Raw genomic sequence first — 20,871 nt, 5'->3', positions numbered from 1 at the left:
AACAAGCTAGACTTTGTGAAGCCTGTAAAGGGAAAGTTACATCGAAAGCAACTTCAAAAGCAGTGAGAAGTTAAGTCAACAAAAGGCTAGAGCTTGTACACAGCGATGTCGCAGGACCCATGAATACAGAAAGTTTTGGTGGTGCAAAATACTTGTGACATTTATCGACGACTACTCAAGATGTGTAAGTGTTTACCCTATCAAATATAAATCAGAAGTACTGACAAAATTTAAAGAATGGGAATTGGCAGTAACGAATCAAGCAGACTGCCATATTAAAACACTACGAACTGATAATGGAGTTGAATACTTGTCCAACGAATTTGAAGATTATCTCAAGAAAAAGGGAATCAGACACGAAACAACTGTTCCTTATTCACCGCAACAAAATGGTGTTGTTGAGCGAATGAACAGGACGCTACAGGAAGCTGCTCTTTCGATGATCTTACGCAGGAATTGCGAAGAGTTTCTGGGGAAGCAATTTGCAGCATACATCAGAAATCGAATTGTCACAACTGCAACAGGAGTTACACCATATGAGCGATGGTATGGAGAAACCAGATGTCTCTAACCTCGCGTCTTTGGTTGCAGCGCATGCTCATGTTACAGATTCACTACGTCCGAAACTGGAGCCAAAAGCTGAAAAATGAGATTTGTTGGCTACAGTTTGAAACAAAGGATACAGATTGTATGACGAAACAAACGGAAAGTCTTCATTCGCGACATAATTTTTAGGAAACAGACTTTGGGCATTCCAATGAAGTGCAGTTAGAGTTGGACCAAGAGAACGAGTTGTACCTGAAGAAAGAGGAAACAGAGAAGCCTACTATGCTGAGACGTTCAGCAAGAGAGAAGAAACCGCCAATTCGTTATCATGATGAATACGCCAATGTGTCGACAACAACCCATACAGCACTCTATGTAACACAGGTTGAAGAGCCTACATCCTTGAAAATAGCTCTTGAAAGCGAACATGCTCAAAAGTGGAAGGAAGCTGCTGACTCAGAGTATGAATCACTAATGGAAAACGATACCTGGGAACTGGTACCTCTACCACCTGGTAGAAAACTTTCGTGTAAATGGGTATTCAAAGTGAAACATGACGAAAATTGATAGATTCAAAGGGCGTTTGGTTGCAAAAGGCTTCCTACAGAGGTATGGAATTGACTTCGAAGAAACATTTTCACCTGTTGTCAGATTCACGTCTATTCGAGCTCTCTTGGCATTTGCTGTTTCAAGAAACATGTTTATTCATCAAATGGATGTTGTCACTGCGTTTTAAATGGGAAACTAGATGAGGATATATATGGAACAACCAGAAGGCTTTGTTGTCCGTGGAAAAGAAAACCTTGTTTGTCACCTTAAAAAGTCTCTGTATGGATTGAAACAGAGCCCAAGATGTTGGAATTTGTCTCTAAAAGAATTCATGGTTTCTCAGGGATTTGAACAAAGCGCTGCTGATCCGTGTGTGTTTGTTCGCAAAATCAATCGTCATCTTACAATCGTTGCTGTGCATGTGAATGATCTCATATTATTGACGGAGAGTGAACATGAGATGATAAATCTGAAAGCAAGTCTGTCTGCAAGATTCAAGATGAAAGATATGGGAAAGCTCCATTACTGCTTGGGAGTGAACATCAAACAAGAGAATGGCTCGCTAATGCTAAGCCAAGAACAGTATATCAACAATATCCTGTACAAATACAAACTACAAGACTGTAAACCCGTATCCACTCCAATGGACAACAATGTGAAGTTAGTGAAAAACGACGGATGTAGCAAATCAGTTGACCCAACACAATATCAATCGATGGTAGGAAGTCTGATCTATGCAGCTATAGCAACTCGACCTGACATAGCTCACGCCGTAAATACCCTGTCAAAGTTCAACTCATCTCCAACTGAAGCGCATTTAACTGCCGTTAAGCGAGTATTTCGGTATTTAAAAGGATCAACAAAATTGCACTTGCGGTATCAATCAAATGGTGAAGAAATGGAAGGATACTCGGATGCTGATTGGGCTGCAGATTCAGAAGACCGACGATCTACGTCTGGCAATGCGTTTTTAATGTCCAATGGTGCGATTAGTTGGACAAGCAGAAAACAACCGACCGTGGCTTTATCAACCTCCGAAGCTGAGTATATCGCTCTTTGCTTGGCAACGCAAGAGTGTGTTTGGTTGCGGCAACTTCGAAAAGACATGAAAATTAATGATCCTAATCCGACGACAATAAACGAAGACAACCAAGGAGCCATTGCCATGTCAAAAAAAACCCTGTTTTGCATAAAAGAACAAAACATATCGATATTAAATTTCATTTTGTTCGTGAGAAAGTTGAAGATGAAACTATTCAAGTAAACTACTGTCCAACAGATGAAATGATTGCTGACATCTTTACAAAACCATTACCACAAGGAAAATTTGAGAAACTTCGCTCTAAGCTAGGACTTACCTTAATGTAGTATGATGCTGAGTGAGTGGGAGTGTTGAATATATTAAATGTACACTCAGCATTATATTTTGTTACTTCAAGTATTACTTTAATATGACATTGCGGGCGCAGCTCTATACTATCGCTGGCTCAGTTGTACAATATATAAACGTTCTTGTTGTTTGAGAAATAAACACACCTTTACTTACTTTCTCTGCGAATATCTCGTCAAACTAACAATTAGAAATTGTGTTGTTATATTATAAAAGTTAAATGATGTCAGAGCAAGACACAGATGTCTTACAACCACTTTTAGATGAACATGTTCAAACACGACATGAAGATACACCTAGACCCACGAGTTCAGAACCCGTGGCAAAGCGTCGTTGGTCACAGCATTTGTCCTTTTTATTTTACTTTGTTGTCGGTTTAGCCATGTTTGTGTATAGCCTGATTTCTAGAAGAACCACAGTTTACACAAAATTAGCGGATTTCAGTAAGAATAGTTTTGAGGCAATCAAGAATGGGACACGTATCGTCTATGTGAAAGGGGAAGAACATACTTATCCAATATTATTCAACATCGGAGTGGGATTGTTATCATATATTGGTGTGACGATTGTCAATCGTGTTATTCTGATTATTGAAGAGTTATTCCAGTTGCAAAGTCGTTACAACGGTGACATTATAGAACTTTTAGGTTCTGCTTTAAGCGGAATTTACTGGAAAGGAGCTGCAGCGATTTTGTCTCTTGGTATTGGCTTAATAGTAGCTGGTCGAGAACTAAGTGGAAAGGAACCGGTGAACATAGAAGATGCAATTACTTTTGGTTGTGCAATTGGTGTCTATCCACTTTTTGCTCATTTACTTAATTTAAACGCTCTGGCAGATGCAGAATTTAACAGGATGGTTGAAAAGAGACAACTTTATCCTGCCTATACACTGGCGTGGAACTACTATTTTGAGGTTTTACAAGATCTTTTACCCATAGTCGATGATAGATTTACGGAAGAAAGAATTTCACATGAAGATGGAGAAGCAGGAACTGATGAAGAACAAACAGATAAAAGACCACCGAAAGAAGAGATTGTAACCGCAAAGAAACTGATTGTGATTGTTTCACACGACTGTAGAAGTTATGAAAAATTAGAAAAAGTTGATAAATGCATTCGAAAAGTAAAGGATGTCGAAAGCAATGGATACAGTGTTCCCCTTTATAGTCTGACATATGGAAATGTACAATACAGACTTCTCATTTTGTTTGCATCACAACCATTAAATACACTTCATGAGATGAGCGTTACAGAACGAATTGGATGTATAAAAGAAAAAAATCTTGAAGAACAGGTGAAAATTTTCTATGATACTTTACAAAACGAGATCCTTAGAGAACCATTGAACAAAGACTTCAAGGAAAGGAGCATTATTGTGCCAATTAAGACTGAGCACAAGAGAAGCTTAGCTAATGGTGGACTTGTTAAATTGATCATAGACTGGTTGAAACATAATGAATTCTCCATGGCATTAGAGATCCCCAAAACTTTGCAGTTGCACCAAAACCTCAAAGAATATTTTCTTCGCCAAAAATGGAGCTTAAAGTACAAGCCACTTCATCGCAGGAACAAGGTACTGCAGTTTGTACATTTGTATATATCTCCATTCCAAACTGTTTCAAGTTGTGCAAAAGTAATACATTTACAACATGAGTATGTTCCTACAGTCTTATTGAATGCATTACATGTCCATAAAATATGTCTAAAACATATTTCATGCTTTAAAAATTCTTCTTTCCCTATGTACATACAAAAGTTTTGTTCCGTCAGGGTATATATGTACAGGCCATTTTCAAAAGACTTCCCGTGCTTTTATTATGCCTTAAAGTGTGAGTATTATAAAAGGTCACCTTAATTAACGAGCGAAGCCAGCCCGTTTTTTTACTCTTACATTGCTAATATATTGCAGTGTCACTGATTAGTGTTCATTCACTTTAAAAACATTGTATGAAATCAATCTTTTGGAGAAATGAATAATAATTTTGCTGAAAATTATGCATTGCATGTAGATGTTAAGATAGAACTGGCTTCACTAATGACGCCGTGCACTTTATTTGTTTGTTTCTTTTATTTTTGTAATATAACTAGTATGTTTCATTTGTAATAACATCAGCGTTGTTGCAAGATTATGGAAATATTTTCAGATAAGTGTCGTAAAAACGCATCTACAGACGAAGAAGGACTTAATTCTTTATCGAAGAGTGAAAAGAATGAGTCCAAGATTGATGAGGAAAGAGATATGACCAACGAAAAAGCAATTGTCCATATCAATGCAAACAATGAAACAAGCGAAATTCATCCCCTTAAAGAAGAGTCTGATAACAATCTTGAACAAATAGAAAATTTGAACAGTTCATCTCCTTTGCTTTCCGTGCCTGAAGGCAACGTTCATAATTTTGAAGCAAAGAAACAAACCCAGCGTGGTCATTAGAATACCTGAAGAGGATGCAAAGTTTTTATAGACAACTGGCATTTATCGGTGATAGTTTGCAAACCCCCGAGGATGAAAAATTTTTGAATCACGATAGAACTGTAGAAGCTCAATAAAGGACTCCAAGGCACTATGTCCATATGCATATGTCAAATATCACAGGCCAAGTGCATGGAAAATGTCAACAAAGCAGCAATGCTGACGAATGTGATGTTTTGATGAAAAAGGTGTTCATAATTTATAAAAGAATATAGCTAGGTTTTTTAACAAACGGTACAGTTCCTGCAATTTCATCTTGTATAATCCATTATTCCTTTCATTTTATCTTGTATAATCCATAATTTCTTTCGTGCATGATCCTAAACGGTGAACCATAATTTATCATAATTTTGTGTCATACATGCATGTAATATAGATTTTACTTTAGCATTATCAAAACTTGTTCTCTGTGCAATAGTAAAAATTGCAGATAAACCCAAGTTGATATTTACATGATTTCAGAGTGAAATGGACGTTGATTCTTACTTAGGATTGAAACAGACGATGATACTTGTTCAAAAGAAAGGCAGTCTGTAAAATTCCTGCTTATCTCTTGCCTCTTGTAGTTTTGCTTTCAGTCACTCTACAAGACTCCTTTCCTTCGTCAGCCAATGAATAACTCTTTTAACTTCTCATCTCGTTCCCCAGAAATTGGCAGAAAATAATTTTTTTAAAGCTCATGTTGAAGCGTGACGATTTCATGCATGTCCTAAATAGTCCGTCAAAAAGACAAATTATTTGGGAAGGTATGCCTATAAAGTTTTTGGACAGCGGCTTTACAAGTTCCTTTCCTCGATATGATTGAAAGACCGAGAAAGCATAGACGTGTTGATGTTCCACACAAAAGAGGAAATTTTATTTATTCCAACAATAGCGACCATCGAAAGAAAGAAATGATTTTTACTATAATAAACTATAGTGAAGGTCTTTATAATTTCCTCAGTGTTATCGCTACTACATTTTACATTTTTTTGCTGGGCAACTGGAAAATGTCGTCGCGAACAAATTTTTTTTCCAGTTGAAGATTCTTGGGTTGTAAGCAAAGCATTTCAGTCTCTATTTAAATCTGTTTGGACGTTATAACAATTGATTATAAAATTGTTAATTCACGTCACAGCGACAGCTATGGAGTAGATGGAAACTTTGCACTGATATGAACATGTTGAAAAGCAAATGTTATTCATCTCATCATGGCTGCCGACGTTGAACATGGCGAGTTTTTTGTCGACAAGATTTTTCAAAGTTTTGCTTTGAACACATCATAAGTTCAGCGCTCAATTGTCTGTGCATGAATGAAGGTTGATTTCATTTCGTTTTGAAGAGTAAGATGGTACGAGACGCTATACATCTTTGTATGTTGGAATCCACAGTTAACCCAAAAGTTCCACGATTTCCCCAATTTCTTTCAAGATCATTTCCTCCATCTGTATCTTTGCAATCTGAATCAAAACAAAAAAACCTGCATAAAGCTTTTCTCCATAAATTATCAGTGGTAATAACATGATTATCAGTAAAGAGAAGTACCTGAAGATCTTCCATTATCTCTCCTTCTTCACGTTTCATTTTAAGTTTCTCAATCTGAACAAGTTTCTTCCTTAAACCACGAAGTCGTTTCTCTGATTTTCTCTCGACGTTTCCTGATTGTTTGTGAATGTTGAACTGGAATCTGTGTTGGTTTCAAAATCAGATCGTTCGACTTCCTCTTCTGGTCTACGTTAGAAAAAGTTATTGTCAGAGGGTACCATTTTATACAAACCGAAGATGGCCGCGAAACTTTCTTAAATTCAACACCTGTTTAGCCTGAAACTAAAGACGTTAGGTGATTTCGTTGCCTGAAATGAGTGGCGTAACTACACACGAGGGAGGGTGGGTGGGTGATGTAACATGGGTTAAGATAGTTGACGTGAAATCTCACTTGAACGTCCTTCTGACATCGTTGTTTAATGAGGCAGTTAAAACAAACGACGCTTAAGCCTAGCCACATTTCCAAGTGTTTGGATGTGCCAAACGCCCAGTCAATAATAAAATGCAATAAAGTAAATGGTTTGAACCGGGAGTATCGTTACATGTTTGTAGATGTAGATCGTCCAGGTTGGTATAGTCCTGAGAAGGACTGTTTTGACTCTGAAGATGACTACCGCTAAGGTTGTCGAAACGTCAGTCAACAACAACAAAACAGTCCTTCTCAGGACTATACCAACCTGGACGATCTTCATCTACAAACATTTAATAAAATGCAATCTCGCATTTTTTATAAAATACAGTTTTTGAATGCAAAGTTGCATCCATACTGCATCTAAGTAGCTATATGGAGGTGAGTTGTTTCAGAGCGGATGTAAATACTGGGAATACAACAGAATTGTGACCTTGTCACCTTGTGTAATTGTTATCAATGAAGTGTGACGGCGAAGGAAAGGTGATGATTCTTGCGTACAGTACGAAGGATTTATATAGTCAAGTGAACAACTGCCTTGTATATAAAACGTAAATCATGGGAGCACTAAACGTAGACCCTGAACAAGGAGTGGTGGAAAATCAATCTCAAACACAACATGAAGGAACATCAAAACCCACGCGTTCAGAACCCATAGCAAAGCGTCGTAAACCACAGTATTTGGCTTTAGTATTTTACATAGTTGTCGGTGTGGCTATGCTTGTGTATAGCTTAATAGAGAGAAGAAAGACAGAGTACACAGAATTAGCGGATTTCAGTAAGAATAGTATAGAAGCAATTAAGAATGGGACACGTATCGTCTATGTGAAAGGGGAAGAACATACTTATCCAATATTATTTAACATCGGAGTCGGATTATTATCTTCATCTTGGTAACGTTTTTCAATCGCATTATTCTGGTCATAGAAGAGCTTCGCCAGTTCCAAAGTCGTTATAAAAGGAACATTCGTAAACTCCTGGGTTCTTGTTTGAGCGGAACTTCCTGGAAAGGTGTTGTTGTGCTTTTGTTGCTTGGTGGTGCGTTAGTGTATGCTGGCCGAAAACTAGGCGGAAAAGAACCGCTGCACATAGAAGATGCCATTACTTTTGTGTGCGATCGGCGTTTATCCACTTTTGCTTGTTTACTTGATTTAAACGCTCTGGCAGATGCAGAATTTTCGGGAATGGTTGAAGAGAAAAAACTTTATCCTGCCTATACACTGGCGTGGAACTACTATTTTGAAGTTTTACAAAATCTTTTACCCATAGTCAATGAAAATTAACGGAAAATAACGTCCCATTTGAAGATAACGAAAATGAAGATGCGAAAACCGACAACAATAGAGAACACAAGGTAACCTTTGAAAAACTGATTTTGATTGTTTCACATGATTGCAGAACTTATGAAAACTTAGAAAACTTGATCCTTTCAACATTGTGAAATTACATGATGTTGAATGCAATGGATACAGTATTCCTCTTTATAAGATGAAGGATGACAGCGAGCAATATATACTTCCTGCATTGTATGTCACCCAACCATTGAAGACACTTCATGAGATGAGCACACATGGACGAATTGAATGTGTAAGTGATGAAAATCTTGAAGAACAAGTGAAACTTTTCTATAATACCCTGCAAAACGAAATCCTTTGCAAACCATTGAATGAAGACTTCAAGGAAAAATGCATAGTTTTGCCAATAAAGGCTGACCAAAAAAGAAACTTGGCGAAGGGAGGGCTTGTTAAATTGATCATAAAACGGTTGAAAGATGATGAAGATTCTGGTGGCAGTAAACATAATCAAAGCTTTGCTTCACCACCATCACGTTCAAAAACATTTAGTTCGCGAACAAAATCTTTCTCCCTGGAAAAAGGTACTGTAATTTGTACAGTTATGTACAAAATTAAATGGCAGCATTCTTATCATGATTATTATTCCATTTGGGTCATTTCAAATGTAGGTTGTTAAGTTCCTAACTTTATTTAGTGTCAGTTTTCTGTGTTTCCATTAAGCTGAAGTACCTATATTAGGGTCGGGGAAACACTTTCTTCAGAAAGTTGAATTGATTTTAAGAACATTTACAACATATTTGATAGGTGGAAAATTTTATGTTATTAGGCTTTTTAGGCTCAGACATATGTGACCCATTGTTGGAAGTAAAATACATTGGAGAACATGCTTGCTTCATAAAGTATAAACGCCTTATGATATTATAGAATTTCAGTGGGAAATAACATCTGAACAGTCACACTTTCAAATGTTTATTAAATTACTATAAACCTGTATCATAAAAGCTACATCTTCAATGCACGTGTTCACTAATATAAGTCACTTCTGGTGCTGAGTCATGTACTTCTAGCCTTGAAAGCCCGTGAAGAATACAATTTTTTAAATAGAAAATAATGCAAATGTTGTTATATAGCCAAGCCAGCAATTTATACTGCAGTGTTAATTTTGCTGCATTCTGCATCTGAAATTTACACAGCAGGACCAAAACTTGTGGGCTTGCTACGCTACTGTAACTATCTAATTAAATCATTTCCCTTTCCTTGATAAGCGCTTTAATTACTTGGTTTTGTGACACAACTGAAAGCATTACTATGGCAACTACATGTGAATTGTTACCAGTTGTCACCGCATGTGCACTAGGTAGGACTAAAACATGTTCTAGTATTCCATCATCCACAAATTCTTCTTGCCTATTGATTGCCCCTTCACTTGTTCTAATATCGCCCCTCCCAGTTATCAATAAATTACTGCACTGGCCATGTTTTAAAGACTTTCAGTGTTTTGAATACAGAGTATCAAGAAATTTACTGAATAATGACTTAATTGTTGGTAACATTTGTTGTATGTTGCTTTAGCAATTAGACGGTTGCCAAAAGAACAATCTGATGACAAAAATGGACGAATAGAAAATGCCAAAAGTATATCAAGCATTGGCAAGACTTCGGCACAAGTTCATTGTCCAAAACAGCCAACAAGCCATCATACCAAGTATGCCACTAAGAAAGTGCCTAAAGAGGATGCAATGTACGCTATGCCAGAAGAAACGGAAAATTATGATCCTTACAAAAAAGACGAAAAACAAGCGTTGATTAAAGATCAACATAAATATAATAGAGAAGAATACAAAAATGTTGATACCAAACAACAAAAGGCAATCATTCAAACGTGTGAAAGCAGCAAGAACTATAACAATCATCCCTTTGTTAGCAACCTCACTGAAGTTGAAAAAGGAACGTTAATTGAGGGAGAAGTACAAGAAAGTCAATATGAAGATGGCAAGGCCAAATATCAATATCCCAGACCAAGTGTTATAATGTCGACAAAGCAACATCGTCAACAAAATGCCAATGAATTGGATGAAGAAGGTTTTGATGAAGAAGGTTTTCATGAAGGTGCTTATCATTTATAAAAAATATCAATAATGCCTTAATGGCTTTTACTTACGGAGCAAATCCTGCCATTTTATCTTGCATAATCCATAATTCCTTTCGCAATCTGGCTGCTTGTGTATGATCCTTAAAGGCAAACCATAATTTATCACAATTGCATGTTATATTTGTAATGTAGATTATAGTTTATCAATCGTCAATAGCTATTTTGTGTATAGCTAATAGGACAAGTTGCGAATAAATTCTAGTTGATAAACTTTGGACATTACTGATTCGAAAGTTCCTATAAAATACCTGCTTATCTTTTGCCTCTTGCAGTTTTGCTTTCAGTTCTTCAACAGGATCTAACAATTTCATGTTTCCTGTGTGAGAATCCTTACTTTCATTCTTGAGACGATCAATCACACCATCTTCCTTCAACTTTAGAGCTCTTTCCTTGGCTCGCTTTTCTGCACGCTTTTGATTCTTTTTGCAGCCTTGCTCCCAACTTAATTCAAAACAGACGAGTGTTACTACTAATACAATAATAATAACCATTTGATATTTCTATGTAGTACACCAAACATTACCTAGACACCTGACGATCATAATTGTCAACCAAAATGTTCACAAACATTCAATTTTGAATAACAAGTAAAAATTGGTGACACAAAAACAAAAAGAAAATCACATTGAATTTTTAATCATGCTTAAGTTTAACATGTCATGAATGCCCTGATAATGATGATGAACTATTTGTGAAAATATGTTTATCATGTTGTTTGAACATAGAAGAACATATGAAGACAGACAAGTGTTTGAAATACACAAGTAATGTACACAAAAGGTAAAATCCTTTGGGGACAACAAAGTTTTCCAATCTGACCACCAACTCTGAACACTAGCTCGTGTTCACCAAAATTTTTACAATATAAAGATGCAGGCTAATTAGATGATTTAAATAAGTGTACACAATAGTACAAATCATGTACACTACAATACTTATTTGTGTGCACACATACAAATGCTACAAGTACTAGTGCAGTTTGTCAGACACTTTATCCAGGTAAAGACTTGAATTGCATGATTCTATATCCAACTGAAAACCTTATCTCAAACGTGAATGCACATTTGTTCCTAAGGTGATCATTGAATTGTACTTGTTCCAGTGGAAGTTGAAACGTTTTTGTGAAAATTGTTTATGACCAAATATCGCAGTGTATTGAAAGTTGTTTTACGTATATCAATAAAATAAGGAAACTAAAAATTAATCTGTCAGCAGTAACAGGTGGTTGGTTGGCAATGACCATTGAATTATGATTGAACTGGCACTGAGGCTGATGGAAAAGTATGAAAATTGAAAACTCTACCTGAAGACATGATGCCTCTTTTGAAAAACTATTACAACAAGGAGCACTTCAAGAAATAAAGAAGTATTTATCGATTTCAAGATAGTTAACCAACAAATTTTGCCATATTTATGCCCTATGTCCCGCTTTGTCCACTAAATTAAGATTACACCACATATATTTCCTCATCATCGGTAGTATCTCGTGGTTTCTTCGTGACCGTACGCCTTATGAACTATAATTATGTTTTATCTGGAGTATTATCAAAGGTCACGTGAACAAATCAAACAACAGCAATGTTTGCCACAGTTTCTAAAAACGATGTGAAAGCTTTTAAAGGAAAAGGATGCGGAAAACACTAAAAAAGCGGCGAAGCTGCCTTTGAAAATATTTACAACATATTTAAACGAAACGAACTTGAATAAACCGTCTGATAAAAACAAATTAGCGAAGGTTTGAAAAAATGTTTTATATTGGAAAACTTTAAATGTAATTGACAATATAGCAATTCATGATAATAGTAAGCTGTAAATTCACGTTACAACGACAGCTGTTGAGTACATGTAATCTTAGTTTACATTGTGCCTAGTGACGTTAAACATCGCGAGTTGTTTCGTCGACAAGATTTTTTAAAGTTTTGTCAACGAAAGATCATAAGTTAAGCATTCAATGCTATTCCTGTTTTCTGTCTGCCCATCAAGGTTAACTTCATTTCGTTTTGAGGTCTAAGATGGTAGAAGACGCCATTCATTTTATCTCTTAGAATCCACAATTAACCCAAAATTCCTCGATCTTCCAGATTTCTTTCGAGATCACTTCCTCTGTCTGTATCTTTGCAATCTAGATTAGAACAAACAAAAGTTGCATAAAGTCTCCCTTCGCAAATGATCAGTGATCAGTGGTAAAACATGGTTATAAGTAAATGAAAAAACCTGAACATTTTCCATTATTCTCCTTCTTCACGTTTCATTTTAAGTTTCTCAATTTGAACAAGTTTCTTTTTAAACCACGAAGTCGTTTCTCTGCTTTTTTCTTGACGTTTCCTTAGAATTTGTGAATGTAGAACAGGAATCTGTGTTACTTTCAAAAGCAGATCGTTCGAGTTTTTCTTCCGCTCTAAGTTAGAAAAAGTTATTGTCAGCTAAAATATCGTGCCTTTGTAAACAAATTTAGAACTTTTCAATCAGTATTTCGAATAGGGCACGAAAGTCTTGATCTACAACAACTACATGCTTCATCTACAGCTATAGAGGTTTGCAAGTGACGTCAAAATCTTGATCTACAACAACTACATGCTTCATCTACAGTTATAGAGTGTTTGCAAGTGACGTCAAAGCGCCATATTGAGGGAGTAAATTAAAGTGCCGATGGTCAACAGAGCCTGAAATCAACATAAACTCTTTTCACTATATGAAATTTTCCCCAGCATGGCGACTGATGAAAGCACGCTATACTGACTTTATTCACATTAATAACGAAGTGTCGTTTTGTTTGACGCCTTTTAAAAGAATGTGTTTTCAATTCTCCAATTTTCATTTGCATTAAAGTTTCAATCACCAACCATGCTTGTAGCATAACGTAATTTGAGGTTACATACGTTCCTTTACACAGGTCAGTATAGTTTTAAATTCCAAAGCACGAAACCTTTTGTTTTCATTGAGAGTCTTTCACTGATCATCAGAAATTTTAATAAAATCAATTGTGTTTTTTTAATGTACACCGTGAATGTTTAACGACATCAAAACTCAATGTTCTAAAGCTATTCCGACATCACTATTTACTTAATAAAACTTAAGGTGGTCATCACCCTTGAAACAATTTTTTTATTTTAAGTAAATTTAGGCAAAAATATCATTTTCTGAAAGGCATGGGTGATAGAAAATGACAAAAAGAAAATTTTTTTCACAAACTCGTTAATTAGCCTAATTATCCAAGATGGCGGCTGCTAATTAAGACTTAATTGTTTCACATTGAAAACATGATAACTCAAGAACCAGTGGTTAAAACAAAATAAACATATATTTTGAAAAGCTTAGAACCTGCTCTATTATGTGACAGTCTTTAATTTTCATTTAATATCTTAAATAAAATTTTAGAGGAAATTTAGAACATTTTCAATTATTGCACATTTTATTGCAAACATTTGAAAGAAATTTGGCTTTAATTCATTAAATATAAACAGCATTAAAAATTCAAGAGTGTCACATAATAGAGGATAATATAGTTAGTATATATGCCAAATATCAAGCCTCTGCATCAAATATTTACAAATTTATAGTGTCACAAAATCACTGACTATTGCAAAATGCAAAAAATGAGAAATCCAATGTAAAGTTTCATTCCAGTTCATCTACAACTTTGAAGGCTTAGAAGCTACCTGCTTCATAAGTTACCCTTCCAAGTACTCAGCATTGTTCAGAAACTTCTTTCTGAGATGCCCAGTGACTTCCTCCTACTTTCACTTGCTTGGAATTCTTTTGGACTGATAACTTTATCCTGGCTTTGTTGGAGTCTTATGGACCTTTGGTCAGTAAATACCCCAAGCATTATGTCTAAATCATGAAAAATGTTAATATAGAGATGTCTCCATCATTAAACTTCAACACTGCCAAATATGTTGCTAAAGAGACAGTTTCTTGCTCAACATATGTAGTCTTGGGAGATCTGTCCCAAATGAGTCCATTCAAACACTGCTCGATTCTGTGTCAATCCATGTGTACATTTCTTCAACAAATCTGGGTCAGTTAGATCATTGAATATTGGCTCAATCAGTCTCTACTATGGGCCCAGGGAATACCAGTCTTAGGTTGGTAGGTGGTGTGATCTCTTAGGTAGCCACACCAACTATCTTTCCTTTTGGACACAGGTGATGCTGAGGATTCTTCTCATGGAAAAGAGATGCCCTAGCAGCTTTGGCCATTTCTTCAACACTATTAAGGTTTCCCCTATTGCCAAACCATAATAGTTTCGAAGAATGTCCATCTTTTGCGTAGTTAGCCGACCTTTTCCAGACAAACCTTTACCATCCGAGAGTTTTCTCCCTTTGTTCGAGGTTTTTAGTTTCCGCAGTCTGCTTCCGAATGTAAGTTCATTGCTTTCCCACAGTCCGGACATTTCAGAATCTCATTTAAGACTATAAATATAACTGATAAGTCCATAAATATAGTACCTTCTGTTATAATAGTTGGAACAGCAAAATTTGCTGTCTGATTACCAATTTTCGCACCGGAAGATCCAACCTCTGTCACAAGGTTCGCCATTTTTGCATTTCGCCATTTTTCTCACCCGTTTTCTACCTCTATTTTGAGGATTTCCCATCATTTAACTTCAAATCCCCAACAAAATAACAAAACAATAGTTGGGAAATAAAAGCAGCAAATTTAGCACTTGAAATGTTACAAAAACTAAGAAATTTTAGACAACTTCGCCAGAAATGCAAACGCATCGATCTCGAGACAGACAAAGACTTTCATTGCCATGGTTCCAAAGGAACAATTAGAATACAGTTATGTCAAAGACTCTGAATTCCATGCACTAAAAAGGAGAAACAAAAATGACAATTTTTTGACCAATATTTCGACCAAATTTTGAGGAAATCTCAACCTAAATGCGTTGCTAGGCCGTTGCTATGGAGTAAATTTTTAAACAACATAGCTTTGAAATTAAATAGTTAAGGCTCCCTAAAAATAATTTTTTTTTGAAAATTTGGTCAAAATACAGTTTATAAGAGGTGATAAAGACATGTTGAACTTGGTCAACAATCACCAACCATGCTAGTAGCATAACGTAATTTGAGGTTACATACGTTCCTTTACACAGGTCAGTATAGTTTAAATTCCAAAGCAGTCCACACACATTAAATTAATAAAATAGATTAAGTGCGAACAACTTGTTGGCAACAAATTTTCAAGATTTACATAAGTAAATCATGACAGGAAAAACAAGGATTCCGAACAAGGAATGGTAGACGACAATACTCTAACACATAAAGAAGAAACAGAGAAGCCACCTATTCAGAACCTGTCGCGAGAAAGCGAGGAAAAATGTTTGTCTCTTGTATTATGTATAATTGCAGGTATAGGAATGCTTGTGTACAGCTTTTATTACAAAGAGAGCACAGCGTATACAGAATTAAAGGATATCACTGAAAATACTTAAAAGCAATTAAAATGGCACACTTGTCGTCTATGTTGAGGAAAAGAAGATACGTATCCAGTGCTGTTCGACGTTGGTGTCGGATTGCTATCCTACATTTTGGCAACGTTGGTCAATCGTGTTATTCAGGTAGTGGAAGAGTTTCCCATTTTCGAAGTTGTTACAAAAGAACATTCGTAAAATTTATAGTTCTTGTTCATGTGGAATCTCGTTGGGTGGAGTTATAACTGCTTTGGTGCTAGGTTGTGCGTTCGTGGCTGTTGGTCGAATTTTGAGCGGAAAGGAACCAGCACATCGAAGATTTAATAACTTTCACTTGTGCATTGGCGTCTATCCACTTGTCGCTCATCTTCTAGGTTTAAATGCTCTGTCAGAAGCAGAATTCTCGAAAATAGTTGAAGAGGAACTTTATCCTGCCTATACACTGGCGTGGAACTACTATTTTGAAGTTTTGCAAAATCTCTTACCCATAGTCAATGAAAAATTTACAGAAGATTTGCAGAAGAAGCCACGTCGAGATAACGAAGATGCAGAAACTGACAAAAGACCAACAGAATGTAAAGAATACATAAACTCAAAAACTGATCCTGATTGTTCCACACAATTGCAGAACTCATCAAACTTAGAAGAAATCGATTCAAACTTTCAAAAACTACTTGATGTTAAAGGCAAGTCAAATTTGAAAAAGGACGATGTTGATGATGTTGAAGACAAGGGTACAGTGTTCCTCTTTATAATGTGATACACGGTAACAAACAATACAAACTTCTCCTGTTGTATGTCTCACAACCATTAAAGACACACTTTATAAGATGAGCGCTGAACGAAGTTAAATGTTTGACTGAAAATAATCTTGAAGAGCAAGTGGAACTTTTTGTAATACTCTTTACAAGAGGAAATCCTCAGTAAACCATTGAACTAAGACTTAAAGGAAAATGCATTGTTTTGCCAATAAAGGCTGACTATGAAAGAAGTTTGGGAAATGGAGGGTGAATCGATCAAAGTGCTTAAAACATGACTAAGATCCTAGTGGTAGAAAACATCCTCAACCCTTTGTCCCACCACCACCTCCACAAAAATTTCTTCACCAGCAAAACCTAAAGCAAAAAGACATCCCCACTAAAACAAGGTATATTATCTATGTTCAGTTATGTACTACATAACTGCTTTTGAGGTGTTGTGTTATGCAAACCTAACTCAACCTAGATAAGTAAATGATGGTAGGCTTATCAAGATTATTATTCCATTTATATCATTTTACGCCGTAAGTTGCAAAGTTCTTAATTCTATTAAGTGTCAGATTTCCATGTTTTCATTAATTTAACCAAAGTCTTTACTATTTTGTATTGTGCCAGAATTGAAACATCAAATGCTCACTTGTCACTAGCTCATTGTCTATGCATGCAAGATGTCTAAAAATATTCAACTTGGTAAGGTCTTTGCTTTTGATTCTCACTGCTCTAGTCACAGGCAGGCACCATGACTGTAAACACATACAAGATAACAATAGTTATTAATTTCTTACCCATTTTAAAGTTTGTGAGAATGAAGAAATTCATAAATGCTGAGTTTGCTTGATTTTTGTTAATATTTTCAGATGAATATTACCAAGAGACATCAACAAATAATGAAAAAGAACTCCTTGTTCGATCAAAGAGTGAAAAGAATTCAAAACATAATGCTACAAAGAAAATACAAGAAACGAAAGAAGTTAGAACAACAGAAAATGTTGCAACTAAAGAAGATACAATCACTCCAAAATGAAGTGGGCAACAACAGTGAAAATCATTCCTTAAATGAAGAACATGCTGATGAAAACATAAACAAACAGAAATGTAGAAAGTCGATCAAGCACTGGCAAGTCTTTGACTTTTCAACTGAAGCACAAGTTCATTGTCCAAAACAACCACAAGCCATTGAGTTCAATAATGTTGCCTGTTAAGAAGATGAAGGACGAAATGATTCAAGCTCAATACAAAACAACTCATGAAGATGAAAAAGAACAACACAATAATATTGACAACAGACAAAAGGCAAACATTAAAAACAATGAAAGCAATGAGAATGAGAACTCTAAAAAGTACCCCTTGTATAGAAGGCTCTCTGAAGTTGAAAAATGATCGTCGAGTGAGGAAGAAATTACAGAAGTTTAAGATCCATTTATAGTCTAACAATATCAAAGCAACATTGGTGACAAAATGCTGATAAAGTTCATGAAGAAGGTTTTGAAGAAGTTTTGAAGAAGGTTTTCATGGAGAAGATATTCATCATTTATAAAAAATATCAATAATGTCTTTACTAACAGAGCAAACCCTGCCATTTTATCTTGCATTATCCATAATTCCTCTTTGGTCTGGTTGCTAGTAAATGATCCTCAATGGTAAAGCACAATGTATCACAATAGCATTTCATATTTACAATATTGATTTCCTTTTATCCATTGTCAATAGTTATTTTGTAAAGCAAATAGGACAAATTGCAAATAAATTCTAGTTGATAAATTTTGGAGTGAAATGGATGATGATACTGGTTCAAAGGTTCTGATAAAATACCTGTATATCTTTTGCCTCTTGCAGTTTTGCTTTCAGTTGTTAGACAGGATCTAAAATTTCATGTTTCCTGTATGAGAATCCTTACTTTCATTCTTGAGTTGATCAATCACACTGTCTTCCTTCAACTTTAGAGCTCTTTCCTTGGCTTGCTTTCTGCATGTTTTGATTCTTTTTGCAGCCTTGCTCAACTTAATTCAAAACAGACGGAGTATTACTACTATACATAATAATAACAGCCATTTCATATTTCTATGTAGTACACCAAACATTACCTAGACACCTGAAGATCATAATTGTCAACCAAAATGTTCACAACCATTCAATTTTGAAAAGCAAGTAAAATTGGTGACACAAAACAAAACAAAATCACATTGACTTTTTAATCATGCTCAAGTTCAACATGTCATGAATGCTCTGTTAATGACAATGAACTATTTGGGAAAATATGTTTATCATGTGTTGTTTGAACATAGAAAACATATGAATACAGACAAGTGTTTGAAATGCACAAAGGAAAATCCTTTGAGGACAACAAACTTTTCCTATCCCATCACCAACTTTGAACACTAGCTCATGTTCACCAAAATTTTAAGCAAAGATGCAGGCTAATTAGATGATTTATAAGTGTACACAATAGTACAAAAATGTACACTACAGTACTTATTTATTTGTGTGCACATATACAAATGCTACAAGTACAAGTGCAGTTTGTCAGACACTTTATACAGGTAAAGACTTAAATTTCATGATTCTATAACCAACTGAAGCAAAAACCTTATCACAAACGTGAATGCACATTTGTTCCTAAGGTGATCATTGAATTGTACTTGTGCCAGTGGAAGTTGAAATGTTTTTGTAAAAATTGTTTATGACCAAACATTGCAGTGTATTGAAAGTGGTTTTACGTTGAACTGGCACTGAGGCTGATGGAAAAGTATGAAAATATAAAACTCTACCTGAAGACATGATGCCTCTTTGAAAACTATTATAACAAGGAGCACTTCAAGGAATAAAGAAGTATTTATCGATTTCAAGATAGTTAACCAACAAATTTTGCCATATATATGCCTATTTTATCCGCTTTGTCCACTAAATTTAGATTACACGTATACTGCCTCATCATCGGTAGTATCTCGTGGTTTCTTCGTGACCGTACGCCTTATGAACTATAATTATCTTTTATCTGGAGTATTATCAAAGGTCACGTGAACAAATCAAACAACAGCAATGTTTGCCACACACTCTGTAAAAACGATGTGAAAGCCTTTTAAAGGAAAAGGATGCGGAAAACACTAAAAAAGCGGCGAAGCTGGCTTTGAACACGTTTACAACATATTTAAACGAACGAACTTGAATAAACCGTCTGATAAAAACAAATTAGCGAAGGTTTGAAAATGTTTTATATTGGAAAACTTTAAATGTAAATGACATTATAGCAATTCATGATAATAGTAAGCTGTAAATTCACCTTACAACGACAGCTGTTGAGTACATGTAATCTTAGTATACATTGTGCCTAGTGACGTTAAACATCGCGTGTTGTTTCTTCGACAAGATTTTTTAAAGTTTTGTCGACGAAAGATCATAAGTTCAGCATTCAATGCTATGCCTGTTCTTTCTGTCTGTCCATGAAGGTTAACTTCATTTCGTTTTGAAGTCTAAGATTGTAGAAGACGCCATTCATCTTTATCTCTTAGAATCCACAATTAACCCAAAATTCTTCGATTTTCCCGATTTCTTTAAAGATCACTTCCTCTGTCTGTATCTTTGCAATCTAGATTAGAACAAACAAAAGCTGCATAAAGTCTCCCTTCACAAATGATCATTGATCAGTGGTAAAAACATGGTTATTAGTAAATGAAAAACCTGAAGATCTTCCATTATTTCTCCTTCTTCACATTTCATTTTAAGTTTCTCAATTTGAACAAGTTTTTGTATCGGGTTGCAAATTACGTCGCCATGTTGGATTTTCCTTTTACTATGCAAATTTCATCCAACATGGCAAGCATTCTATTGTTCTCTTACTCCCAAGGGAATGGTTGCAACCCACCAATACGTACATGTTATATCCTTATTAATTTTTGAGAGACATTCAACGATAACGCAGCACATGAAAAGCCACTGTAAAGCGTCATGAAAATTGTATGTTGTGTCGTGACTCACTTAACTAAATTGAAAATTGTAACAGAACTTCAAATTATTCCATGAAAAACGACTAGCCATCTCATCAATCTTATAAATACGTAATCCTTTGAAAATATATGTCAATTTCATTTTGTCTAGCTATTTTTATTTTCATTACTGAAAAGCCGGCAATTTCTGTCTCAATTAAAGAGAATTAAGTCATTGTGTTTTAAGCAAAGCAAAGACTTGAGAAATCGCTTAAAGCCAATGCTTGCATAAACTTTGTGAAATTATTTTTAGACTTGAAAAGTTACCAAAATGGCAACTGTTATTGCTGCAGTAAAAGAGTACGTAAATAAAAACAATGAAACTCTTCACAAACGGACTGAAAGTTCAGATAGAATGGAAGAAGAAGTGGCTAAA

General features: G+C 35.4%; 2 protein-coding genes and 1 long non-coding RNA gene across 3 annotated transcripts in view; 1 reads left to right on the top strand and 2 right to left on the bottom strand.

Moving 5' to 3' along the window:
• Positions 1-5,781: 5,781 nt before the first annotated feature.
• LOC124453463 lies at positions 5,782-12,564 on the bottom strand. Its single transcript, XM_047004277.1, is given in 8 exon segments — positions 5,782-6,394; positions 6,480-6,575; positions 6,578-6,665; positions 10,345-10,415; positions 10,584-10,776; positions 11,639-11,772; positions 12,395-12,457; positions 12,550-12,564. Coding segments are annotated over 8 exon segments (729 nt in total). The 3' UTR covers positions 5,782-6,325.
• On the top strand, positions 8,310-10,545 carry LOC124453263. The gene is made up of 2 exons (XM_047004042.1): positions 8,310-8,764; positions 9,756-10,545. Exons 1-2 carry the CDS (start codon positions 8,377-8,379, stop codon positions 10,307-10,309), a joined length of 942 nt encoding a protein of 313 aa, XP_046859998.1. The 5' UTR covers positions 8,310-8,376; the 3' UTR covers positions 10,310-10,545.
• Positions 12,565-20,039: 7,475 nt separating the features above from the next.
• LOC124453301 overlaps positions 20,040-20,871 on the bottom strand; it is a 7,641-nt gene continuing 6,809 nt past the window's right edge. Inside the window, exon 3 of the long non-coding RNA XR_006951043.1 lies at positions 20,040-20,098. This is a non-coding gene — a long non-coding RNA (uncharacterized LOC124453301). The remainder of the gene's footprint in view (positions 20,099-20,871) is intronic.

This window comes from Xenia sp. Carnegie-2017, unplaced genomic scaffold, assembly GCF_021976095.1.
Source record: "Xenia sp. Carnegie-2017 unplaced genomic scaffold, XeniaSp_v1 HiC_scaffold_25, whole genome shotgun sequence".
In the NCBI taxonomy this organism is placed as follows: Eukaryota; Metazoa; Cnidaria; class Anthozoa; order Malacalcyonacea; family Xeniidae; genus Xenia; species Xenia sp. Carnegie-2017.
The sequence above is the reverse complement of the archived record's forward strand: the minus strand, read 5'-3'. Positions and strand labels throughout refer to the sequence as shown.

Bases quoted from the DNA above. Each gene is read 5' to 3' on its own strand.
- LOC124453263 (XM_047004042.1), top strand. From the start codon at position 8,377: ATGAAGGATGACAGCGAGCAATATATACTTCCTGCATTGTATGTCACC. The intron at 8,765-9,755 runs GTACTGTAATTT...ATGTTGCTTTAG, and splicing joins ATCTTTCTCCCTGGAAAAAG to CAATTAGACGGTTGCCAAAA.